The sequence below is a fragment of the Chiloscyllium plagiosum genome, chromosome 14 (assembly GCF_004010195.1).
Source record: "Chiloscyllium plagiosum isolate BGI_BamShark_2017 chromosome 14, ASM401019v2, whole genome shotgun sequence".
NCBI classification, from domain to species: domain Eukaryota; kingdom Metazoa; phylum Chordata; class Chondrichthyes; order Orectolobiformes; family Hemiscylliidae; genus Chiloscyllium; species Chiloscyllium plagiosum.
In genome coordinates, this window is record NC_057723.1 from 20633708 (window position 1) to 20661317 (window position 27610).

The 27610-nt window shown below is 39.6% G+C and overlaps 1 protein-coding gene and 1 long non-coding RNA gene across 4 annotated transcripts in view; one reads left to right on the forward strand and one right to left on the reverse strand.

Moving 5' to 3' along the window:
* Positions 1-27394, reverse strand: part of LOC122556533 (rho GTPase-activating protein 7-like) — a 166719-nt gene extending 139325 nt beyond the window's left edge. The window contains exon 1 of one of the 3 annotated variants that reach the window (XM_043703302.1): positions 26945-27394. In XM_043703302.1, coding sequence (XP_043559237.1) covers positions 26945-27059 — 115 coding nt within the window. In that variant the 5' untranslated portion in view covers positions 27060-27394. Of the gene's footprint in view, positions 1-9390; positions 9409-9708; positions 9807-26944 lie in introns of those variants that run through there. The other 2 variants (XM_043703304.1, XM_043703306.1) reach the window with 2 other exon arrangements.
* Positions 10469-13985, forward strand: LOC122556534. The gene is made up of 3 exons (XR_006313555.1): positions 10469-10598; positions 11364-11418; positions 13876-13985. It is a non-coding gene; the product is annotated as an uncharacterized LOC122556534 (long non-coding RNA).
* Positions 27395-27610: the final 216 nt, after the last annotated feature.

Below are 27610 nucleotides of genomic sequence, written 5' to 3' on the forward strand. Positions count from 1 at the left end.
TATTCATGTACTTGTCCAAATGTCTTTCAAATACGGCAAAGTCCTACCACTGCTACCTTATTCCATACATGCACCATCCTCTAATAAAAGTTGCCTCTTAGACTCCTTTTAGATCTTTCCTATCTCTTAAATCCATGCCCTCTACACTGGGTAAAAGTCATGCCTAGTCACCTTACCTATGCCCCTCATGATTTTTTAAATGTCTAAAAATAAAAAAAGTCACCCCTCAGCCTCCAATGTTCCAGAAAACAAAAGGGCACAGCCTAACCAGCCTCTCCCTATAACTCAAACCATCTAGTCCTGGGAACATCCTTGCAAATCTTTTCTACACTTTTTCCAGTTTAACAGCATCCTTCCTGTAGCAGGGTGACCAGGATTGTACACAGCACTCAGTGGTCTCACTGATGTCTTGTATAGCCACATCACCCCTAGGTGTCTTCATGTAGCAACACTCCAAGGCCCTACCATTAACTGGACAAATCCTATCCTGGTTATCCTCGCCAAAAACTAAATTTATCTAAATTAAACTCCATCTGCAATTCCTCAGCTAAATTGGCACACTTGATCAGAATCTTTGTATTCTTAGATACCTTAACTGTCCACTATAAACAATAATTTTGGTTTCATCTGCAAATTTACTAACCAAGCCTCATTGCTCATTCAAATCATTGCTACCAATGATCAAGAACAGAATTAGTGTTGGGAACCTTGTTCGTGATTATTACAAACGACTTAGGCTTGAACATAGGAAGGTTGATCAATAAGTTTGTGGATGATGCAAGAAATGGGAGTGGTAAAAAGAGGATATCAAGGACTGATCAGTGAGAAATGGAAATCAACTCAGATAAAAAAAAAAGCTGATGCCATGTGTTCTGCCCATGTGTAAAAAAAAAAGATTAACTGTTGGATCCTGGGAAGCACAGGCACTCAGTAGGAGCTTGGTGTACATGTCCACCAATCATTTAAAAAAATTAGCAGGACAGGTAGACAAGTGGTTAAGGCAGCATGTGGGATACTTGCCTTTATTAGCCAAGGCAAAAAGTAGCAGGACAGGTAGACAAGTGGTTAAGGCAGCATGTGGGATACTTGCCTTTATTAGCCAAGGCAGAGTTTAAAAGAGCAGGAGGTTAAGTTGGATTTATTTAGATTTAGATTAGATTCCCTGCAGTATGGAAACAGGCCCTTCAGCCCAACAAGTCCACACCGACCCTCCGAAAAGTAGTCACCCACCCAGACCCATTAGTATAAAACGTTGGTTAGGCCACACCTAGAGCATTACGTGCAGTTCTGGAATCCATTTTAGAAGAGGGATGCAACAGCACTGGGGAGGATATAGGGGAGATTTATCAAGATGTTGTCTTGGCTAAAAGTTTGTTAAAAAGCGATAGCCTGGGGTTGTTTTACTTGGAACAAAGGAGACAAAGTGGGACATGATATGTATAAAATTGAGGGGCATAGACAGGGTAGTTGAAGTTGACATTCTGCAACACCCAAATGATCTTTTATTGCAAAAAATCTAATTGAACATTGAGAAAACAGCCACTCTGTGCAATAAAATTACATCTTATTTCTTCACATGACCACCTATGTATCAACCTTTTGTATCAAAAATCTCTCTACAATTAGCCTTAAAAATACTCAGACTCCACTTCTACCATCTTTTGGGGAAATGATCTAAAGACTCACGACTCAAATTTTCATCCGTCTTAAAGTGAGCGACCCCAAAATGGACTCGCAGATTGAGTTTCTCCACCAAGAGGGAACATTCTTTCCCCAGTTTCTATTAAGACCAGATTAGTTTCAATTAAGTCACCTCTTGCATTTCTAAATTCCTGCAGATGAAAGCCTAGGCCATCTAACATTTCTTGAAAGCCAACCAGTTCCAGGAATTAGTATAGTGGACGTTCTCTGAATGGCTTTCAATGTAATTACATCCTTCCTTAAATAAGGTGACCCATACTATACACTGCACTAGATATAGTCTCAATGCCCTGATTAACTGAAGCAAACCTCTCCTCCTCTTGTATTCAAATCTGCTCAAAAAATATTTGCTTTGAGTGATTTGTATTTTTAAAAAATTCATACATGACAACATCCAAATTCCTTCGCATTTGAAACTTCAGCAATCTCACCTGATAGATAAGGCTTTAAAAAAAATCTCAATAATTCTTTATCATATAATATTCCACTGCCACATCCTTTGAATTAACCCCTCAAGTGTTAATGTTGATCGCGCTGGGCACCTTGGTTGCAGGAGTAGCATTGTATTCTGCACTCTGTACCATACAAGTGCATCAGGATAGCAGAACAATCTGCCTGTAGCGCATGCAAGTCACTTTTCACTGTCTGCCAGACTGTGGGACAACAATAAGTCAGACACAAACACAGCTTTTCCCACTCACTTAGAAAGATCCAGCTCCCTTTGTACACCCCAAGTCCTCTGCACCACTTATTTGTCAACCTATCTTGTCAAGAAGACAATTTGAACCACCATACTTTTGGTACTTTCATCCAAGACAAAATTTGGTGTGGAGGTGGCAGTGCCTGGTGCAAAGACCAATGGCAACAATAGGCCTGAAGCGTGGACTTGGCAGGTTATCATTTACAGCAATTCTTGGTAGGTTGTCAGCTCCCCTCTGTAGTGGGCTTGAAACACAGGCACTCCGAGGCCTGGGACACCTTGCAGAAGCTCTGGGGCTTTATTTGAAGACCCCTTGTATAGAAGATGAATCCTAATTTCTTTTAATTGTTTTTGTAACTCAAAATGGTGCCAGATTGTGGCAACAAAACGTTTTCCATTGTATTTTCTAGATATTGTGATAATAAATAAATCATAACTGAAAACAGTTATGATCCCAGCACTGAGCCCTCAGGCACACCATTTGTTACACACTGCCAAAAATGATATTTATGCCCATTTTGGAGCCAATCTTCTATTCCTGCCAAATGTTATCCTTGCACCATGAGCCTTTATTTTCCACAGTCTGTGGCACCTTATCAAATGCCTTCTGGATATCCAAGTACAAAATATACACAGGTTCCCCTTTATCTACATTACGTTACTTCCTCAAAGTCATCCAATAAATTGGTTAAATAGCCTCTTTGCAAAAAAAAAAAGCGTTACTGGGCCTGAATTTTTTTTTTTTTAAAAAGGCAAGAAATGCTATACTATAACAAAGTCATACACAAAAACAGATCCCTTGGTCCAACTAGTACATGCTGAACATAATCCCAAACTAGTCCCACCTCATACTCCCAGCCCATATCCGTCCAAAGGTTTCTTAAATCATGTGCATATCCAAATGTCTATTAACTGTTGCAACAGTGCCCACATCCTCCACTTCCTCAGGAAGTTCATTCCATACTTGAACCACCCTGTGTAAACAAGTTGTCTTTTTCAAAATCTCTCCTCTCACTTTAAACAATGTGCCCAGTCTTGACATCCCCTACCCTGGGGAAAAGACACCTATCTATACCCATGATTTTATAGACTTCTATAAGGTCACCCCTCAAACTAAGTTCTAGTGAAAAATCTCTTCAAACCTTCCATACTAAGCAAGGTTTTGGCAAGTCTCTTCTGAATTATCTTTAGCTTAATATTCTTCCTAATATTGGGAAACCAGTACTGGTCACAATATTGCAGAAGAGTTCTCACCAATGCCCTTTCAACCTCAACATAATAATGGTTTCCAATATCTTCCCTTTAACAGTATTGACAGGTTTTTTTTGAAAGAGGAAGAAAAGGATTTTATTCAGGACTTTCTATCATAATGGAACCCTTCTCAAAAGGTGAAGGAGATTTGGAAAATTAAAGCCAACGTAACTACTACCACATCAAATTCTTTTAGATGAAGCTGAAGCTCATCAGAACCTGGAACTTGTCAGCCTGCAGCTCCAATAGCTTGTTTAGTATTACAGCCCTGACCATTGTATTTTTCTTGAATTGCTCTCTACATTTACTGATTCACAGCTATTTTTGAAAAGCTACTTGTTACTTCTACAGGACTGATCCAAAATAACCATTCAATTCATTTGTCATCTCCTTACATTCCTGTAAGTTTCCCCATACTCACTTTCTACAGGACAAAAACTTTAAACAGGTTTAATGTACCTATAGAAAATACTTCTAGCTGGTGTTTTATTTTCTCTGCATTAAATCATTTAGTCAGTCAATCATTGCTATAATGCATACTGTCCAATCTCCTGACCTGCTACTTGTCTTTACACAATTATATGTCTGATAGCATCTTGAACCCTTGTAGTTAAACATAGACGGTGCATCCTCAAAATGTTTTTCCTTTCAGTTGGAACATCTCTATTCTGATGTATTCGGAAATATCCCTTGACATATGTACTATTGCATCTGTTGACCTCTCCCGTAACCTAATTTGTCAGCACACTATAGAAGAATCAAGCAAAGCTAGGTAAATTTTCATTGTTTTAAGTTTGAATAGTCTTTGACAAAGTTCTCTCTCCCAAGCTGAATAAAATCCAGCCATATTGTGGTCACTATTGAGAGATACTTTCACTATGAAGTCGTTAATTAGTTCTTTCATTGTACCAAACCACATCTAGTATGATTCACCACAGAAGTACGTTCAAAGAAACTGTCCTAAAAGCACATTCTGTGAAAGTCTCTTCTGGGTTACCTTCACTCATTTAATTTTTCAAATCTATATATAGATTGGACCCAAATATTTTTCACAATCAAATATCACAACACAGATGAAAAGTGTTGAAACTCACTATTTAGGTGCAGTTGAATCTGCTGTGCATTTTCAGTTTTTCATTCAATTGAGTTTTGGGTTTGCTTTGTCTTACTATAGATTCCTGATGTTGCATTGCCTTTTCAGTTACTTGCTTTTAAAAAAGTGGATTCATAACATGCTCCATAAATTCCCAATAAAACACATTTCACGTTGTCATTATCTCTTTGGCTTCTGTCTTCATTTATACCCCAGGGCCAGCTTCTCAAAAGTTACACTGCCCCTAGTTACTGTGTTTAGGTCTGTAACATCTGGCAATGTTGTCACAATTGTTAGTGTCCTTTAAAAATAGTAAAATTCATGTTAGCCTCCTTTCTCCCCCCTCCCCCTCACTGCCCTGCATACACCTACCCTCAACTATCATAGACCCAATCCATAGGAAGAAACTCATTACAGAATGAGGTCAGGACAAATCAGTAGCTTGTATCAAATTCCATTTGCAAAAACAAAAGCATAAAGTTAAGTGGCAAACATAGAAAGTAGTATTTTAAACTATGCCAGGGGCATTTGTTCACAAGGGAACTTGAAACATTTAATTTGATAGATCTCAGTTGTGAACGTAACAACAACAAAAAAAAAATCCTTTTAACTGAAGGCTCCAGTCATTGCACAAAATGGAAAACACTAAAATAAATGCAAACTGGGTACATATACACAGTTATATAGATCAAACACCATACTGGCATTGGGCCTGAAAAGATATAGGAGAAAGTGAGGACTGCAGATGCTGGAGATCAGAGCTGAAAAATGTGTTGCTGGAAAAGCGCAGCAGGTCAGGCAGCATCCAAGGAGCAGGAGAAAATTGACGTTTCAGGCAGAAGCCCTTTTTCAGGAATGAGGAAGGTGTGCCAAGCAGGCAAAGATAAAGGTAGGGAGGAGGGGCGTTGGGAATGTCAGCCACAGGGCAGTTGGGTTGGTTGGTGCAGGTGTCCCAGAGGTGTTCTCTGGGACGTTCCAGAAGTAGGCGGCCTGTCTCCCCAATGTAGAGGCCTCCTCTACATTGGGGAGAGAGGCCGCCTAGTTGTGGAACATCCCAGAGAACACCTCTGGGACACCCGCACCAACCAACCCAACCGCCCTGTGGCTGACATTCCCAACGCCCCTCCCCCAAGTCCCTCCTCCCTACCTTTTATCTTTGCCTGCTTGGCACACCTTCCTCATTCCTGAAAGAGGGCTTATGCCCAAAACATCGATTCTCCTGCTCCTTGGATGCTGACTGACCTGCTGCGCTTTTCCTGAAAAGATATAATCTGTACTCTAACTTGGTTAAAAGGCTAAGGAGACCACACGGTGGCACAGTGCTTAGCACTGTTGCCTCACAGCACTGGGTTCAATTCCCACCTCAGGTGACTGTGGAGTTTGCACATTCTCCGTGTCGGTGCGGGTTTCCTCCGGGTGCTCTGGTTTCCTCCCACAATCCAAAAATGTGCAGGTCAGGTGAATTGACCATGCTAAATTGCCCATAGTGTTAGGTGAAGGGGTAAATGTAGGGGAATGGGTTTGGGTGGGTTGTGCTTCGGCGGGTCAGTGTGGACTTGTTGGGCCAAAGGGCCTGTTTCCAAGCTGCAAGTAATCTAATCTAATCCTTGTGTAATGAAGAGCGTAGGGCCACAGAAACAATGTGTGAAAAGTTGTGATATAGTTTTACTTTAGGCCATTCAAACAACATTAGGATAACTTTGAGGAAGAAAGTTGAAAAAGCAGATTTATTACATTTCTACCAAGTCTTTGTTAGCCCACATGGAGTTCGCCTCCATCTTATAAAAGGATGTAGAGCCACTCGAGAAGATTAAGTGATTTCAAGAGATAAAACCAATGCCAAGAGCTTATAGTCATCAGGAAAAATGGAAGAGAGACTCTGGCATTTTTCTCTGGAAAAGAAACCAAATTCATGGGTGTGTTGATAGAGATTAAGGCTAAGTCTCTCTCTCTTCCCTCCCTAAAATTGCAAACAACCTGCCCTGACCATCACAAAGGATCTCAAAAGTAGCAATATTCACTTCAGTGACAGCAAATAGGGTAGAGAATGTGGAATCCAAACCAACCTCTTCACTAAAAGGTCAATGGAGCATAGAAGTCATACACCATAATAAATAGTAACAGAATTAGGTTGTTTAATAGGATCATGGCTTATCTGATATTCCTCGTGTCAACTTTCTTGCATTTTCCCTGCAACCCTCAATTTCCCTATGAGAATTTCACTCAGCCTTAAATAAACTAGGAGACTATTTGGGAAGCCTCCAATTAGAATTGGAGTCAGGCTTGTTAGAACGCTTAGCTCAGATCACTGGGATTTTGTCCAGTGTTGCATTTAGGATCGGAGAACCCTGTAACCCTCCAACCAATCCTCCCTTGATATGCCAAATTAGCCAGCATCTACCTTGTACTGAGCTCAGGAGCCAAGTTGAGATTAAACTAAAAAGAGTTTTAAATTCTAAAGTTGATTTTTCCCCACACAGACTTCACAGTTCAAGTATTCCATCTGTGAAAACCAAGTTATATCTCAAGTTCTTTCAGATTTGAGCTTCTATTGCCACAAGAGAGTTCTTTATTAGTCTCCTTAAGTGGTCGAACTGGGACAACAGATCATCATATCTTTTGGGAGAGTTTAACACATGCAAAGAACTGAGGGAAATATGAACAAAAACAAAAAAATTTAAACTTTCACTGACACCTTTCTTAAAACTGTCCCATAGAGTTTCAAAAGTCTGGAGAATTAAGTAACTACAGCATGACGGCTATATGGACTTGTCAATTTTTCAAAGACCCAATACATCACCTCCATAAACTTGTGGGATCTACATTATAGGTCTAATGCCTTGGAATGCCTTGGTTCAGTGGGTCCCTGAACTCAGCATGGAATTCAAGTAACTCCATAAGAATTCAGGCCTCAAGGTTTCATAGAGAATGGACAGAGTATTTTCACAGGAGGTAGACCCAAACCCAAAGCATGTAGCAAATACATTAAAAAATAACTACTTCACACAAATTGGTTAAAGTGCGTAAGAAAAGCAAATAATATGAAAAAAATTTAAGTGAAACTAGATAAATCTAAAATATGCCAATATGGTCAACAAAATGGAGCATAAATATAGTGATATTGAGCTATTGGACTGAAAGAATTGTTTGTTACAGATTTGATGCAACAAAAATTTCAAATGGTGGAAACACATTCAGCTTCTGCAATTCTGCCATTGGTTAAATGTGTTCTCATGAAGAAATAGACAGCTTTCATCCCATATTCAAATTCCTCTGTGACTCATCTCACTATTTGGAAAACCTTTCATCTTAATCTAGATTTATAAATTCTAGTGTATTAACTGTTCCTCACCATTACATAATGACAGAATCTTCTGCTTTTCAAAGTAGCAAGCTTGGAAACAGGAAGGACACTTCAAAAGGATGGTGGTGACATCAAAACCAGTCACCTTTTTGTCTCCAAAGATATATTCCAGGACAGGATGTTCATTGTTGATCTTCCCACCTGCTGACCAACTGTGGCTTGAAAGGGGCCAAAAACAACAAAACAATGCTTGATAGAGGGCCTGGATATCAGGTTATAGGAGCTTTAATCACTACCTTGCTTGTATTTACCCTGGCCAGTGATCTCCCAAATGAAAGAACACCTCTTCCCAAAAGTTATTTATCTTTGTTCTTGTGTACAATAGTCATATCTTCCTCCAGAATGCCAAGCACAAGATTTATTCACCTCAGGATTGTCTGGTAGTTCTCACTGGGTAACACTGCCACTTCCAGTGGCTTGATTTCAGGGAAGGCTAAACAGGTGAACTTGCCACTGCCTGATTTGCTGGCGTTTCAGCAGGCCTTCCTTAAAAAGGCCAGTATAGGTCTCTTGCCAAATCTTCAGACAGTTAATTGAGGTTCTGCCCTCAATTATTCCAGAAATCAAAAGAGACCAAGAAAAATTTTGCCTGACAAACATACTCAAAGCCACATAAGCAAGCAACAGGGAAATGTATTGTCAAATTAAATAAAAACAAACAGGTTATCATCCTGAAATTAACTAATTTTACTGCCCATTGATACTACCATGTTGTATTTTCACAATATTGGTTTCATTTCATTTTTCCTAGCAGTATTTTGGTTTTCTTCAGAGTGTGATTTGACTAACAGGGTAACATTTAATTTAAAAGTGAGTTTAATGATGTTGAGATAAGCAAGTCACCAGAAGGTCCACATTAGTTATCATACCTACATGGCAGTACCATGACTCTTTGTGGTATACCAATAATTTTTTTTTTTTTTTTTAAAAAAAGTACTTATTTTCCAGATAAACTACCTCATTGGTGCTTAATTTGATTGAGCTACAACATGTTACACTAAAATAGAACTTAACCCAAATCAAATAGAATGACAAGGTTTTAAAAATATATGTATCATTACAGCACCTCAATTTTTAAGAGAAGACACATTCTACATATTCAGTGCTACAAAACTAAGTTTCTCTTCAAGTTGTGGGAAGAGAGACAACATGGTCAATATCTTACAGTTTAGAAAGCCAAGACATATGTTAATACCTTAATGAATAGCTACATCTGCTTGTGCCTTGGGATAGGGAGAGTTTAGTACATGACCCATCATTTTAGCTGTCAATAGAACTCACCTTGTGGTGACCTTGCTTGTCAACTCATGAAAAGTGATTATGATTACACATACATTCAAAGAACTTGGCACACATTAATCCTTACAGGCCAAAATGTAAGGAATTAGGAAATGACTGATTGAAAGTAAGATAAAAGGTCAGTCAGATTTGATTGACAAGTTAAAAGACAGTCCAAACATTGAGATTAAATAGCTGCTTAAACTAGGAGGTAAACTGTAGAATAGAAGACCTGTTACAAAAGTACTATCCACACAGCACAGTATAATATATTAACCTTAAACTCACTCACTCACATATGAAAACCCAGTTCATACTTACACCAGCAACTGTCCAAAAGCTATTTCAATTGTAGGTACACCTTTCAAAAACTCCATTTCTACAACTTCACATGTTACAAGAAGCTACTATTATGCAACTATTACCTGCAGAGGCATTGAAATCACTGACATTAGTCCTTAATATGGTCAATTTTCATTTAACACAATCACCTGTATCAGCTTCAGTAAACAAAAAGTCATCAAGTAGGTCATAGCACAGTTCCAGGTAAATGAGCCAAACCCCTTCACATTTACTCTACGTATATAGAATTACAATAAGTAACAACTTCCTGTTCACCTCATGTACAATTCTGATTTAAATAAAATGTGTTCCCAATAATTCTTACTTAATACTGTCTGTTAAAATGAGTAAACACATTTGGACTTAATCTGCAGATTATAAAACCCCAGAAATTTTATCTCATTGTGTATATGCTTGTTCTTGTTGAGTTGATCTTTAATTTGTTGACTGAATAATTCAGTGAGCTGTGAGACATTGATCAGTCAATTGGATCATTTTTAATTGCATTTTATAGCAATCTTATTCCAATCAGAATTCCAATAAAACATAACATTTTGTGAGATACCAGCCACTTGTCATCAATTTTTATCTTAGATGTGTGCCAGCTGCAGAATCATCTGACTTGGTTATTTAAGCTAAATTAAGACAATTTGCCACCTAATTAAGTCAAAAGAAAAACACTGTGGATGCTTAATTTAACAAAAGTCTGGAATAAAAAGCTAGTCTGATGGCTGCTATATCAGTTGTTGTAAAAACCCATCTGGTTTATCAACCCCAATCAGAGATGAAAATAAATGTTGGGGTCTTATGGCAAAGTAATAATATTTCTGAGTAAGAGGGCTTGGGTTAATGTCCTATTTGTTCTAGAGGTGTGTGTTAACATCCGAATCATTTGATTAGAAAGTAATAATGCAATGGATGCTGGAAATCTGAAATATGCTCCAATTTGAAATGTGATATTTTTCTCTCTATGATTGCTGTAATTCCAGCATTTTCTGTTTTTATGCCCCCTACTTAAGAATGAATTAGCTTTATTTTCACTGTCCATAACTGTATTTTTTTTATAAAGATAAGGGAGCTTCCATTTGTATCCCATTGTCCACCAGTTGCTAGTTAATATTGAGAAAATATTTTCCCTTCTCACCAATGTAAGCTATATAGGAACAAAAACTAGAATGTTATTATTCAGGGAATTGTGATATGAGGAAGATAAGAAGGAATAATTAGATGGGGCTTCCTCACTTTTAATCATTATGCTGTAAACCTCAATGTATTAAATGGATTTCTGATAGCAATGAAAACCATATAATGTCTTTAATGTTAATGAGATGTTACAAGGTGCTTTACTGAAGTATTATGATGCAACGGTTGATAAAGAATGTTGGTTCTATGAGTGTAGATGTTCAAATGAAGGTTTTAAGCAGACTCTGGCTTGGCCTGCTGCCAGGGAAAAAAAAGGGGTGTATTTAATTGCTAAGGAATGGTGTTAATGGTTTAGACCTTCCCAGTGTTAGTATAAATTGTTGCTCCTTTTGATAAGCCTCTAATAATTCAGCAAAAGCGCAGATATTTGAGAGGGGAGGTGGTGAAGTAGAACAGTGTTGTCAACATACTTTGTTTTTTATTCATTCCAGTGAATGTATTACATCACCGGCAAAGCCAACATTTCTTACCTAAGACAAAGTGGTGGTAAGTTGGCTTCATGAACTAGTGCTGTTGTCAGTATGAAGGTACATCCATTGTGATTTTAGGATGTCCAAGTGTTGCTGCATATAGACACAGGCTTCTTTACTCCTTTACTATTTGAGGAGTAAAGAATGGTGCTGGACCTTTTGCAACCATCAGTAAATATCCCTTCTGCTAGTGGAGGGAAGGTCACTGTAGCATTTGAAGATTGTTGAGCCTAAGACACTACACTGAAGAACTTCTCTGTTGTTATGCAGCTGAACTAATTGATCCCCAACCACCACAACAAACTTCCTTTCTGCTAAGGGTGATTCCAACCAGCGTGGAATTATCCTTTGATTCTCATTGACTCAGGTTTTGCCATGACTCCTTTGATGCAATACAAGTCCAATGCTGCCATAATGTCAAGGGCAGACACACTCACCTCATAACTTTGTTTGCAATTATGCAGGGCCCTGGTGACACGACACCAGGAAAATTCTGTGTAGTTGAAGCCTCCTTTTAGCTGGGGAAGGATATTCTTGTTGTAGAGGGAGTGCCAGATTGATTCCTAGGAATGACAGGACTGACATATGAGAAGTGGTTGAATTAGTTAGGATTATATTTGCTGGTGCTCACATAAAATGAGGGGGATCTCATAGAAACTTATAACATCCTAATAGGACTAGACAGGGTAGATGCAGAAAGAATACTTCTGGCTACAAGGGAGTCCAGAAACAGGGACCATGGTCTAAGGATATGATGCAGATCGTTTAGGACTGAGATGAGGAGAAAGGTCTTCACCTAGAGAGTTATGAGCCTGTGGCATTCACTGCCATAGAAAGCAGTTGAGATCAAACGTTGTACGATTTCAAGGAGTTGGATATAGCATTTGAACTGCAGGGAGCAAAAGATATGGGGGAAATGCAGGGACAGGCTACCGGCTTGGACGATGATTCAAGATCATAAATAGTAGAGCAGTTTTAAGGGATAAATGGCCTACTCCTGCTCCTATTTTCTATATTTCTATTTGCCAGATTGTTGCCCACTTAATTAATCTATTTATGTTCTGTTGTAGGCTCCTTGTGTCCTCTTCGCAACTCACTTTCCGGTGATCTTTGTATCATCAGCAAATTTAGTTCATTCCTTTGGTCCTTGCATTCAAATCACTTAAATAAATTGTAAAGAGTTGAGCTCCAGCACTAAACCCTGTGGGACTCCATTTATGGTAACCTGCTAACCAGGGTGATGATGGTATAGTGGTGAGCATAGCTGCCTTCCAAGCAGTTGATCTGGGTTTAATTCCTGGCCATTGCAGCGTTGTGGTTTGTAAACAGCCTTTTAAAGGAAAGGCACTGGGATAAATTGAGGAAATAAATCTATGCATTGGTTGGCTAGCTCAGCTGGTCAGAGCGTGGTGTTAATAGCACCAAGGTCATGGGTTCAATCCCTACACTGACCAAGTGTAGGGCTGAGGTGGCCAGCTGGTGAAGTTTGCACTGCTGTGTCAGGGTTGGCAATTGGTTTAAAAGGGTGGCACGGTGGCTCAGTGGTTAGCAGTGCTGCCTCGCAACGCCAGGGACCCAGGTTCAATTCCTGCCTTGGGCAACTGTCTGTGTGTACGTTCTCCCCATGTCTGCATGGGTTTCCTCCAGATGCTCCGGTTTCCTCCCACAGTCCAAAGATGTGCAGGTTAGGTGAATTGGCCATGTTAAATCGTCCATAGTGTTAGGTGTAGGGAAATGAGTCTGTTTGGGTTGCTCGTCGGAGGGTCGGTGTGGACTTGTTGTTTCCACACTGTAGGGAACCTAACCTAATCAAAAAACCATTAACTCTTTGTGGGCGGCATGGTGGCACAGTGGTTAGCACTGCTGCTGCACAGTGCCAGAGACCTGGGTTCAATTCCCACCTCAGGCAACTGTCTGTGTGGAGTTTGCACATTCTCCATGTGTGTGTGGGTTTTGACCGGGTGCTCCAGTTTCCTCCCACAGTCCAAAAATGTGCAGGTTAGGTGAATTGGCCATGCTAAATTGCCCGTGGTGTTAGGTGAAGGGGTAAATGTAGGGGAATGGGTCTGGGTGGGTTGCTCTTCACACTATAAGTAATCTAATCTAATCTGAAAAATACCATTTATTTCCATTTTGCTTTCTGGTGGTCAAGCCAATCTTCTATCCACACCAATACTTTACCTCTCCACCATGTGCTATTAATTTCTACAGTAATATTTTACTATATGTCTTTTGGAAACTGAAGTACAATATGTCTACTGATTTACCTTTAACCACAGCATGAGTTAATTCTTCAAAGGACTCCAGTAAATGAGTCATTCATGATTTCCCTTTGACAAAACTATATTGGCTCTGCCTGATTGTCTTGAATTTATCTAAGTGTCTTTTCATATCTGTTATAGCTTCTAATGTTTTCCATAGGATAGATGTTAAGCTAACAGCTCTCCTTTCTGCTCCTTTTTTTTTATTAAAGGAGTTACATGAGTTATTCTCCAAACTAAAGGCATCTTCCTTGAATCTAATGATTTTTGGAAAGTGAAAACCAATGCTACTTTAAGATCCTAAGATGAAATCCATCAGGACCTGGGGACTTGATCTGATAATCATCAACTTCAGTGGCACTTCTGGTTAAAGATGAATGCAAATACTCAACCTTATCCTGTAGTGGTCCCTCGTTTTTGAGGATGGCGATATTTATGGAAATTGCACCTCATGTTAGTTATTTAATTGTCCACAACCATTCATGATTGTATATGGCAGCGTTACAGAGTTTAGTTGTAATTCTTTGGTTGTGGAATCATTTAGCAGGGTTTATTGTATGCTGCTTTCATTTTTTTACATGCTTTAGAACTTCAGCAGATTGACTCATTTTTAGGCCTGCCCGATTATGACTCCTAGCATTCAATCCTCCATTCTTCATTGAATTAGAGTTCATCTTCCAGCCTTAATTATTCAAACTTCTTTACAATCTAAAACACCCTTAATGTTGGCAAACTTCCCAAGGAAAAGAAACACCTTGTCATTGAAGGTCATTATTGGAATGTACCTGAGAAATGCATTTATTTCAGTCCAAAGTATAATGCAGAAATGTACTATGGTAACTGAAAAATCTGCAGATGCTGTAAATCAGAAACAAAAGCAGAAATTGCTAGAAAAGCTCAGCAGGTTTGGCAGCATCTGTGGAGACAAGTCAGAGTTAACATTTTGGGTCGAATGACCCTTCACTGGACCGGAAACATTAACTCTTTCTCTCCACGGATGCTGCCAGACCTGCTGAGCTTTTCCAGCAATTTCTGCTTTTTGTTCCAAATATACAGTGGCTGAGTTTCTGACCTTTAGAATAATTTTGAAAGTTACCATATTAACAGAAATGGCAATGGATGTTTTATCTGACACGTGGTAAATGTAGCACATGAAATTGGTTAGTTTTAATGCAATTTTTAAAATTCCATTGGATTAGTACAACAAAGTTGTGCACACTTACTATGAGAAAGGATAGATTATGGTGTTGGGGCTTGTGATTATTCATCAGGCCAGTTCAACAAAGGGTTATTCATTCAAAATATCATAATGTATCTTTTCTTATTATGGAGCTGACTAACTTGTTTCTCCTTCCCCAATATTTTCTGGTTATGTTCTTGATTTCCAGCAATGGCAGTTTATTTTGTTACTGAAAGGTCCACTTAAGGCTTGCTCAGACCATTGTGGCAGGCATTATGAATGTCATCACTATAATGAATGTCCTGTTAACAAGTGACATCAGATCCTCACCAACCTTCCAACAAATTATCTTTCCTTTCAAAGTAGAGCATTTGAAACTACACAACCATTCATTTCTGTGCTCAAATCAATGCAGACTAATGCATCAGTCCAAAAAAAGTACAAACAGATCATGGTCAATGTGGGCAGATTCTCGATGAAACATTTAGCTATTAAGGATCATATTGAATATTTAGAGGTTTTTGATGAGAATGAGTGAAGGAGAACAGCAACAGCACTCAGAATGCAAATGAAAATTGCCAGGTGAAGCAAGGCACTTTACAGGGGCACGACCTTCATAAACCATTCTTACTTTGTTTGCAAAGTGACAGATTCTGATGCGAACTGTCTACTCTCATTGCAAAAATTACCCAACTGTTTGCCTGTAGCTTGGAAATAATGATGCTTTCTTGTCTAACTGATCTCTCACTCACCAAATAAATTGCTTTTTTAATGCTGGCTGTGCTAAACCAGCAGGCAGCACTGTGAAGAAAAAATAATCTGACAAATTCAGGGAACTAGTAAAATTCTGGAACATTTGGAAGGAATCTTGAAATTTGTGCATTGAGTACTTGTAGGGTGTTTAGGAGTTGAATTCTGCTTTATATCTTCTGAATCCATAATTTATCCTTGATTTATTATTGAGTTATCATTAATGCTCCACCCAGGACGTAGCTTCCAACAACAATCGTTACAAGATAATTTAATATGAATTTTCCATGACTTAACCATATGCTTTTGGAACATTCATTTTTTAAAAACAAAAATTAAAACAGAGAAAGTCAGAAACTACTTCATTGGAATAATGACCATATCATCACTCTTGCATCAGCCCTAAGATCAAAAATCCCAAAACAAATAAATGAATAGAGGATGTTGTTTCACACCCCCTGTCTTGTCCTGGCCATGTTTAACTTTGGGACATTCCCAACCATCTGGAAATCATTGAATGTGACCTTTTTCTGCATTAGGAGAGCCAACATACTGAAGCTTAAATTTGAACAAAACTCTTTTCTGTATTAACATTCAGCAAGATCACATCCCAAAAAAGTTGGGGGCAACATTTCTAGCTGTTGAAATCTTCCCAGAACTACCTCCTCTCCAATTCACCTGAAAAAACTAGAAATGGATAAAAGCTCCATCAGTGGATGTGAATTTTTTTAAAAAAGACATTGGCATGTGGCTGTTGTTAAAATTGGTCAAATTCTCCAGAATTGTTTGAGGGAGACAAGAGAAGGGGACAAACTCTCAGTCTCTGACACATTTGGCATAACTCCAGTGGAAGACACATTCGGGAAAATTGACACTAGTAGTCCTTGTGTCTCTTTTTATAGTGTTTCTGTGATTTTTCTGCCAAAGTTATGGAAAACCAGTTGGAAAGCCCATGTGAAAACAGAACCTTCCCAACCCCCAAAATTACCGTGTGGCTTTTCCTTAAAAATGAGATGAAGCTGGAATTGTTCAATGGGTCTGGCAGCATATTTCCCATTCCCCAGGGAAACATTGGTGTTGAGTCCACTAACTTGGTTTCCATCTGCCCTGCAGTGATGATACTCTGAGAGCAGCCTCAACTGAGACAGAGAGGGAGCTCCATCTCATCTGGGAGAAAGTCCTGCCGTAGAGAGAAACTGGCCATCCAAATTGTCCAAAAGGAAGACTATCTGTCAAAGAAGGATGACTTCGTGATGGGATACCGGCCTCTGTGGAGTTAGTTCAGTGGTGGCGAGAGAAAAGCACGCTCCTGAAAAAATTTGCTCGCAGCAGTGGTCTTTGAATTGTATGTAAGCATTTTTGACATCATACTGTTATTTGGGAAGCTTGACTCATTCAGTCCTGAAGTTGAAGACTGGGCCTAGTTTATGGAAAAAATGAATTATTTGTTTCTGGGCAAATGGCATGGGGGCAGATGAATAACAACAACAACAAGTAATTCTCCTGACAACTTGTGGACTCTCTGCTTTTTCGGTTATTAAGAACCTAACATTTCCTGAGGCACCAGATACTAAAACCTTTCAAGAGTTGACAGATTTTGTTAAGAAATGTTACTTCTGAGATGCTATCAGTTCTACTCGACAGTTTGAGAAACAGGGGAATCTGTATCGAGATTTTTGACTAGGCTAAGATGACTAGCAGAGGAATGTGACTTTGGTTTAACCCTTAATGAGATGCTGAAAGACAGTTTGGGATTTGGGATTAATAATGTAATCATGCAAAAGCACCTAGTACCTGAAGCCCAACTAGACTTGATCAACGAAAAATGCAGCAGATGAGGTATGTGAGTTGCAGGATATTCTGATGGAAATGGACACCCTCGCAACTCTGACCTAGCCTGGGGATCACCAGTTGAGTGAAGACAATTACATAGCAACAGTCAGGACATGTCCTAAATAGAGAGACTCTCGGATAGCCCACAGCAAAACCCCAATATAAAGTCAAGCCTCGGCCACAGAAACAGAAATAGCTGGAAAAGCTCAGCAGCTCTGGCAGCATCTGTGAAAAGAAATCCGTTCAGTTAACCTTTTTGGGTCCGGTGACCCTTCCTCGGCTAAATGATTAACATTTTCCCCAAGATCTGAGCTGGCAAGCCACTGTAGTTGTTGCTGTTATGTGGACTCAAGACAGCAAAAGAGTCCCACTAGAACTAAATGGAGTAAGAGAACTCCTAGATTGATATCCAGGAGAGTGCACACCCTGAAAAGTCCACCTACTTCTGGTTTGGAACAGTTAAATTGCTTAGCAACATCCAAATCAGAACCAATTAAAATAAATGTCTGGTTAAATGGTCACCTGGTTCCAATAGAGGTTGATACCAGTACAGCCATTTCAGTGATCACAGAATCAGTACTACAGAGTCTATAAGACTGGGTTGCATCTGTTGAAGGATAAAGTGAGAGTAGTCAAAGGTGCCGATACCCCCATGTCCGTACTGGAGTTTCAATCTTTCCTTGGGTTGGTGAATTATTATACAGCGTTCATACACATGGCCTGGTTTTTATGCTGGCACTTTTGAATCAATTTAAAAAAGGTCAGCCTTGGAAATGGTTGTGTCGCCAGAGAAGTAAGGAAATAGCTATGATCAATAATTGAAATCTGGTTTTGACATTTGATGCTTCCTTATATGGCATCGGGGTAGTATTAGCCCATTGGTGGTCCAACAGAGAGGAACGCCCAATAGTGCAGCCATGACTTTGACTATTGCAAAGTGTAAATATGCCCAGATAGAGAAGGAAGATTTGGTGGTCATATTTGGAATCAGAAAGTTGCACCAATATCTTTACAAACATGAATTTGTAATAGTAATGGACCACAAACCCCTGTTAGGTCTACTTAATGTGGACAAGTCAAAGCCGCCCAAAGCTTCAGGGCGAATTCACAGTGGGTTCTAATTATAAGGGCATATAAATTACAAGTTGGAATACATTACGGGAGACCAAATAGCAAATGTGGATGCACTGAGCCACCTCCCACTTACAGATACACCACTGATGGTACTACCACTGCAACAGTTTTAAATTTTCTGGACACACTACCAGTCACAGCTGACGTTATCAGACTCTGGACGCAAGAAGATCCGGTCCTAGCAAAACTGAAACTGGTGGTGGTAATGGGGGAATCAAAAGACCGTCACAACCAGGGTTTAACCCATTTTGGACCTGGACAGACCAGATCACAGTAGAGAATGGCATTTTATTAAGGGGAACAAGAGTGATTGTCTTGAACAAAGGTTGCCGCTAGATTCTGGCTGAAATCCGCCAGGGTCATTCAAAGGTTTCCAAAATGAAAATGTTAATGAGAGGTTATATCTGGTGGTCAGAATTGGGTGCAGACATAGCTGCATTGGAAGGGCAGTACCCGAAACACCAACAAGGACAAACATTAGTGGCAACAGCTCCCCCACACTTGTGGATGGCCGGGTAACCCCTGGACTCAGTTATATGTCGACTATGCAGGTCCTCTTGTGGGCTCAATTTTCCTAGTCACTATGGACACCCACTCAAAGTGATTGGGCATGCATAGAGTTTATTTGTCAAACATGGGAATGACAATAGAAAAACTGCATGCATCTTTGGCAATACACAAACTCCCAGAAGTATTGGTCATGGACAATGGGACATCATTTGCCAGCCGGGAATTTGAGTATTTCTTAAAGTCGAATAGTATTCATCATATAAGGACAGCTCTATACCATCCATCATCCAACGGTCTGGCAGAAAGAGCAGTCTAAACTTTGAAGGTGGGCTTAAAGATACAGCCTACAGCTTCACTAGATACCAAACTGTCTTGGTTCATATTTCCTTAGAGAACGACTCATGAAATTACAGGGATAACTGTAGCTCCAGCAGCATTGATAATGGGTCGAAGACTCCGTACCTGGTTAAATCTGATCTTCATGGTTCGGAGGGGTCAGTTGGGGGGTGGAGGAGGGAGAAGGGTGAAATGGCATTAGGAACGCCAATACTGGATATGTGACTCTGCTAAGCGAGAGAGACCGTTGATCTCAGGGGATGAAGTTTTGCGTAGGAACCATGGAAATAGTCCCACATGGGTACAAGGTCGACATGAAGTCAGGTCCAGTGATGTATAAAGTTCGAATAGGTGTGATAGTCCTGAACAAGCAAGTGGACCATAGGAAAGGTGCAAACTTGTAAACGGTGTGGGAGCAAAACATACTTGGCTCCCCTGCAGCCTTTCCAACTGTTCTGGAATCGATGGGTTCTCCCTTTCTGTTAAGCGTTGAAGACACCTTGGACTCTGAGATGGACACAATGATGTCGCCACCTCGATACCTTTGCTACCTGAAGAAGAGAATGAATTTCTTCTGATACGATCCGGATGCAAGAGGTAAACTGCTACGTGTTACATGCTGCCGTATCAGAGACAGAGTTGGAGGAACCTAACCCGGTGCTAAAACACACCAGAAGAAGCTCCAAGAAAAAGGACTGGCCTATGTTCTTGGACTCAGTGGGGGAGGGCCGTAGCGATTGTCATGAAGTCAACCAGGTGGACCTCACAGAATGTGAGTTTCCTGAATGTGTTTGTTAATCTGTTCCAATCAGAGAGTCCTAGCTGATAGATAAGAACAGGAGTGTCAGACATCTGTTCCCTCTGAGAGCTGGCTCTGAGGAAGCTAGATCAGTGTCAAGGACTCTCTACATGTAAATAAAGGGTGACTTAGTGACAGGATACTGGCCTCTGTGCAGTTATTTCACCAGCCATTTTGCCTCTTCCCTTCTCAGTTACATATAATATATGGCAGAGGCAGAATGAGGTTTACTGCCAAGGGTGAGTGACTGCCTGATAACCTCCCCAGCTACTATAATATGGAACACAGGTCAGGGATGGTTGAAGGCAGTGAGACCAATAGTTGTTATCCAATAAATTTGAGGAGTGACTGTGATCTGGAGTTACTGAACTATGTATTTAGTCCTGTATTGAAAAAGTGCCTTATTATAAGTTGAGGTGGCTTCTGTTGAACTTAATTTGAACTGTATGGTAAGAGATCAGAGTGGGAGTCAGTCACAGAATGAAAGTGACAAAGTTTGGAGTTCATACTTGCAAATGTAATAAAAGTCTTTGAACTGAAATATTAACTCAATTTCTCAGACTGCAGTTGCTATCTGACTTGCTGAGTACTGCCTCCATTTTCTGTTTTTATTTTTATTTCAACTGCAATGTTATGTGTGGAAAGGGGAGATTATTCATTTTATAAGGAAGAATAGAAATGCATTGTATGGTGAGAAACTGAGATGCTGACTTTCGGAGTGACTTGGCTGTCCTCAAAGAATTACAAAAAGTTAACGTAGAGGTGCACCAAGCAGTTAGGAAGGCAAATGGCATATTGGCCTTCAGGGCAATGGTATTAAAATACCAGAGTAAAGACACCTTGCTGCAATTGTACCGAACTTTTGTAAGATCACTTCTGGAGTAATGTGCATAATTTAAACATCCCTCATCCAAGGAAAGATATACTTGACTTGGAGGCAGTACAGTGAAGATTAATCTAATGACAGTATTTGAATCTATAATTTGTGGACCTTTTAGAGAAATGAGATGTGATCTCATTGCAACTCAACAGTTTCCAATGGATTTGACAGGATAGCTGCTGCAAGTTTCTTTTTCCAAGCTGAAGAGTATGAAACTCGGGGACACAGTCTCGGGATAGGGGATTAATCATTAAAGACTGAGATTATAACAATATTTTTTTCATTCAGAGCATTGAGGATCTTTATACTTCTCCACACAAGAAGCTATTGGATGTTCAATTGTCAAGTATATTCAAGGCTGAGGTAGATAGACTTTTGAACTGTACAAGAGTCAAAGGGTATGGAGATCAGGGGTAAACTAGAATTGTGATCAAAGAAAACCCATAGTTTTATTGAATATTAGGGAAGATTTGAAGAGCCATATGACCACATGAGTCTTGTGACGTTAGCACTGCTGGATATGCAAACTGTGGTCATTGGCTACACAAACAAGCAAACCACATTTTTGTAATGTTTCCACTGACAGTTAATTTCAAAATACAACAGCTGTGGGCAGACTGTGGGAAACAAAAAAAACAAATAAAATTGAAATTTGCTGGCATTTTAGGCTGTACATTTTCTTCATAAAATGATTCAAATTTTGAATATTCTACTCAATCCAAAATGGGAGTGAACATCTTTATTTGAAGTGTGGCTGCACTAGGCTAAAAAGTAGGTGTGTGATTCAATTCTTCTTTATCAAATCAGATATAACATAATTCTATGTGTTAGTATTAGTAATAATTCCAAATGTAAAACGATGTGAGATGTTGTATAGTAGAGCTGGTAAGACTGCAAGGGTGTGAATTCTTTCTCCCTGTGGACATGAGAATAATTGCAAATGTTATGAGTTAATTAGATGAGACTTCAAATATCATATTCTCTTAACAGAGATAAACTTCCTCAATTGAGTTCTTCCTCCTAAAATGGCAAGTGTATTTTCTTGAGATATCATGAAGATCATTCATGGTCACTCTGGCTTTGATCTAAGAGAGTGCAGGATCAGTAGTATTATCAACACCTTGATAGTCAGGGCACCTGGTTTAAATGGGCACATTAATGGTGATGTAAAGGGGGTAAATCGAAAAAGAGAAAGGATGAAGGATTACTGGGCCAGAGGAAATTTAACTTAACCATAATGTGGTTTCTTGGGGAGACACAGACAGATAATGTAAGTTATTATATTGAACACAAAGTCTAAACCTCACCATATTGATGCTAAAATCAACTGTGCAAAAATGCTTAGATATCAACAAAGCCATGTGGGAGGAATATGTAACTTTTTTTGAAAAGGGGCTGAGTTCAGCTTTGGAATGTGAGGCCTCCTAAAGGCAATGCCAGTTATTATGAATCCAGTGATTACACAATGCTGTCTATCTACCTTAGTGAAGTCATGATGTGGAGGTGCCAATGGTTGGACAAGGTCAAAAATCACAAAACACCAAGTTATAGTCCAATGGATTTATTTGAAAACACTAGCTTTTGAACTGCCACTCCTTAGGAACAGTGCTCCAAAAGCTAGTATTTTCAAATAAACCTGTTGAACTATAACCTGGTGTCTTGTGATTTTTGGCCTTAGTGAGGTCATGTTTAAGCATAACGACAACATTTCTAAGACCATCCAATTTTGACCTCATCTCATCATGGACTGATTGAGAGTATATTATGCCCCAGCAGAGGAGGTCAATAAGAGTCAATGGAGCAAAGCACATTCAATAGAAACCTCATCTCCACTTTTGGTCAAGGCGCACAATCTTTAAAACTATAAACCATAACACTGCAGCTGCTTAATCTTCACACACTAGACAAATGCTATAAGGACCAATATCCTGTGGTAGGTGTGTGTGGTGAGGGCAGTGTACTGGGGGAAGGCTTCTAGCAACTGCTTCATTTGAAAGCCACATTTCTTCGACTACCTTATGAGATTAGTATTACTACTGTGTATGAGAAGGGTCATTGTCAGACTTCAAGATAATCCTACAATGATAAAGGTTTCCATCATCCTGGGAGGCTGGTGCAAGGAGTATTCATCTCAAGAAACTTAACATTGCAGAATTAAATAAAATGCATGTCTCCTGGGGCCTGGGCAGGTGTAGCACTGCTCTCTGTAAGGTGTTTAGTTTGGAAGGATATCAGGGGTGAGGTATCCCTTTAAGACTGTGTGTATTCTCTCTGACTGAGACTGTTCTCACAGATCTGCTGTAAGCTGGGGAAGCATGGCACACATCAATTTCGCAGACCTTCTCCTAATCCATCTGCAATCGTAAAGGAACTGCTGCAGAAGAACAGCAACAATTGCAAACACTATCAGCTGCTGCACAGCCTTAGGGGGAAAAGCAGCAGGATAATAGCCACAGAAATTGCTGAGGAAACTCAGCTAGCCTGGCAGCTTCTGTGGAGAGAAAGCAGAGTTAACAATTCAGATCCAGTGAACCTTCTTCAGCATTAACTCCTCTTCCACAATTTATAACATTTAAAATCCTTGTAACCATGTATAATTTTATAAATTGTCTCACATGCCACTGTAAGATGCATCAGCCTTAAATGTTATCTGATGTCCTTCAGTGCTCTCACTCTGACAATCTATGCATTCCACTCTCTATTTCCACTCTACTCAGTGGCTGAAACTTCAGGTGCTTCTGCCTGCATCTTTCCAACTCCCTCTTCAAATTCCTCTGTCTTTCTATCTCCTGTCTCCTTTGAAAACCTTCTCAAAATGCATGACTTTGATCAAGTCTTCAGTCATGTCTCCTAATCCATCTGCAAAGGCTCACTGTCTGACGTTTTTTTTCTTTAAGCACCATGAGATGTTTTACTACTTCAAAGGCTTTATATAAATATAGATTGTCTCCTTCCCTCTGTGAAGAAAGAAACTCCTGACCTCTGTTTGGCACCTTCCCACAACAGCATGATGAAGATTGATATCTGACTGAGGGAATTTACGCATCTGGGCCTGAGTACAGTTCACATGTGGCATTGCTCCAACATACTGTGTAACTGCACTAAGCTAGAAAGTAATCACACATACGAAATGTATTTCTGACATAAAATATTGCTGTAATTAACTGTATAAAAACTGAAATAAAACACTGCTGTCTTTCTGTATCGTGTCCTGAATCACACCGATGTACTTTCAAACTCAAAAATGAGATATCTGTCTGAATCTGAAAAGATATGCAGCTTTGCCAGGAACTGAAGGCAGCGATCTAATTTGAAAGACTCAGAGAATGACCATACATCCCTCCTGCACTGTTTCCATAGTTTATAATATCATTTGAGCACTGTAATTAGATTAGAGCCTGTTACTTACTCCTACATACACATCATTATACACAAAAATGATCTGAATCTCTCAATTAGGCAGCGGTGTGCTCAGTTCTGGGTAACATTTTTAAAAATATGTAAACAGACTGAATATCTTGGTTGGACTACAGCCTGTAATTCATTCCCAGATATTGATTTATACTTTCTATAACTTCCAGGATAGATTTGAGCTCATAACCTAAGCTTACATTTCAGTCCTTTACAAAGGGACTGTTGCGATGCTGGAGGTACCAGCATTTTGGTGAGTCTTTCAGCCTCTCTGTATGCACTGGTGGATGTATGACAGTATTTAAAGAAGAGTGAAGATTTACATGAATCCTGGCCAACAAGCCTCCATTTTCTCACACCATCAAAAATAGATTATCTGGTGGTTTAATTTGTTTTCTAATTGCGGAATCTTTCTATGTGGGTTTAACATTCTATTCACTATGTGGGTATTAACACTACGTTCATAAGGCGTTCACTCTTGCAGTAGGTTTCACTGGCACCTTTCTGTGGTGATTATTCTTAATGGGGGAGCTTTGACAGTATAGGTCAGCTTTCAATTGGGTCCTGGGCATTATCAGACCCAAGTCTGATCCTTTCCTCACCCGATGACCATATATGTATTTCTATCAGGTATTACTGCATAGAAAACTTAAAGGCATTGAGGCAGTTATAATGATCCTATTCTCATCTGATTGAGATCAATTAATTTGGTACAGATTTTAAATTCAGAGTCAAAATGTGTGCTGCGGGAAAAGCACAGCAAATCAGGCAGCATCCGAGGAGCAAGACAGTTGACGTTTCGGGTATAAGCTATTCATCAGAAATGTTCCCTAACAAACTCCAGTTTGTTATATCCCCCCCCGTCCTATATCTCCCTCAGGTAGAATCCCAACAGTGTGGAAACAGGCCATTTGGCCCATCGAGTCCACACTGACCCTCCGAACAGCATCCCACCCGGACCTAAACCCCTAACCTATCCCTGTAACCCCATGTTTCCTATGGCTTATCCACCTAGCCATCCCTGAATGCTATGGGAAAGTTAGCATGGCCAATCCACCTAACCTGCACATCTTTGGACTATGGGAGGAAAACCATACAGCCACATAGGAGAATGTGCAAACTCCACACAGACGGTCACCTGAGGGGGGAAATCAAAGCAGGGTCCCTGGTGCTGTGAGGGAACAGTGCTAACTACTGAGCCACCATGCTGACTCACCTTTGATGGTTTGATCTTAATGGGCTTTATTTTTTGTTATCAGCACTTACCCATTAGAGAGAGAGAACTGATGGCGGTTTAACTTGAAGGTCACCATGCCTCAGGTGAGGGAGATGTTTGAGAAGGATAATCCTTTATAGTAATGTCAGCTAGTGCAGGAATTGATCCCACATTGTTGGCATCACTCTGCATTGCAAACCAGCTGTCCAGTTAACTCAACTAACCAACCCTCTTAACAGGTTTTGCACTTAAGCTATTCAATTAAAAACAATGGTGATTTACTGGCAGTAGTTAATAGATGAAAGAAGATACCATAGGTGGTTAGGCAATGGGGAATAAAAATCATTTAGCTGTGTGTAAGAGCACTTCTGGATATAAAAACAATCTTGAATTGAACCTGAAATGTTCTTGTTCTATACTCATTGGATAAACTCACTGAATCATTTTTACTATAGTAAAATATCATAGGAATGGATTATGCTTTTATTGAAATACAAATATTGTGAAACTTATGCTGTATTGATTTTAGTCTTGTCCACATTCAGATAACAGTACTCATAGTTAAAAACTAGTGGAGTGACAATTTCTCAGAAATGAGGTTTCGAACATAAAGGGGTAAAAAGAAAAGCTGTACAACATCTGCCATGGGTACCAGAAGCATTTTTGTTTATAGGAGGAAGAGGGGAAACATGAAGGTGCTGAATCTGTAATCATCCATACATTCTGAACATTTAACATTTAACTTGTGGAGGTGAGCAAGCCTTCATGTGCAGGTTAGCAAACTAACAAGTTTAGACTTTACCTTCTCCTTTCACTCTTTCTTGTGGTTATCAAAATCAGCTGACATTGTGCTTGAACATACAGATGCAGCAATGTCACCTGAAGGTTGACTGCACGTCATGAGCCCTCAGTGTTTGACTCATGTATATCTCGTGACTTGACTATCCCTTGGTATTCAATAATACAAGAGAAAGGCTTAGGAAAGATTTCTTTGCAGGTTATTTTCTCAGTGGAGCTTTCAATACATTGAAAGGTACCAATGACAAAGTAGGGAAGTAGCTACTGAGCTAACATGCTCACTCTATTTTCTCAGTTAAGTCAGTGTTAGGAAGTGAGCTGAGACTTGAACATAATACAGTCTGTCATTTAATCAATATTACTGTTAGATAGTGAACAATGAGCTTATAGATCAGGCATAGATCATTAGAAATAGTACAAAAAGATGCACTGACCTGAAAGTCTTTTCTCCCTTGTATTTTTCCAGATTATATTCCATGCCTTGTTCGTAGAATCTTTAATATGTTCGCTGAAGGAGCGTCTTAACGGAGATTTGGAATGATGAGCCATTCCCTCCTAGTCACACAGCTGAATTCTCCCCACTCAGAAAGTGTTTCTGTTCCATTAAAGATCTGGATGATACAGAGCGAAAGAAACTCCACTAGAGACACCACCAGATACAGAATCTGCAGCCTGCAAAAAAGAGCCAGTTTGGAACAAACAGCCTGGGTCAAACCATTTCCTGATGTGGAAAGAAGTTGTTAGTAATCTGCTGACACCCTTCTGCAGAAACCTCCCCTCCAGTGCCTTGGGGTCAGGCCAGACTGGAAAGGAAACAGCAATCCATTGGGGTGCCCCCTCCTCTCCTCTCACAACCAAACACAGTCTTGCAACACAGCTGCCACTTACTATACACTTGCATTTCAAAAAGAAAAGTTACAAAAGACAAACATTTACACAAGCAGATTTTAATAAGTCTTAAAATGATTTCAAACAGTTTTTCATAAAGTATTACATTGACATAGGATAGGAGTTCTGCTTTTTGCACAGCTGACCCATTTTAGTGTTTTTTTAAATACAAAGATGAGTTCATACTTACCATAATTTCTGGAGTAGAAGCA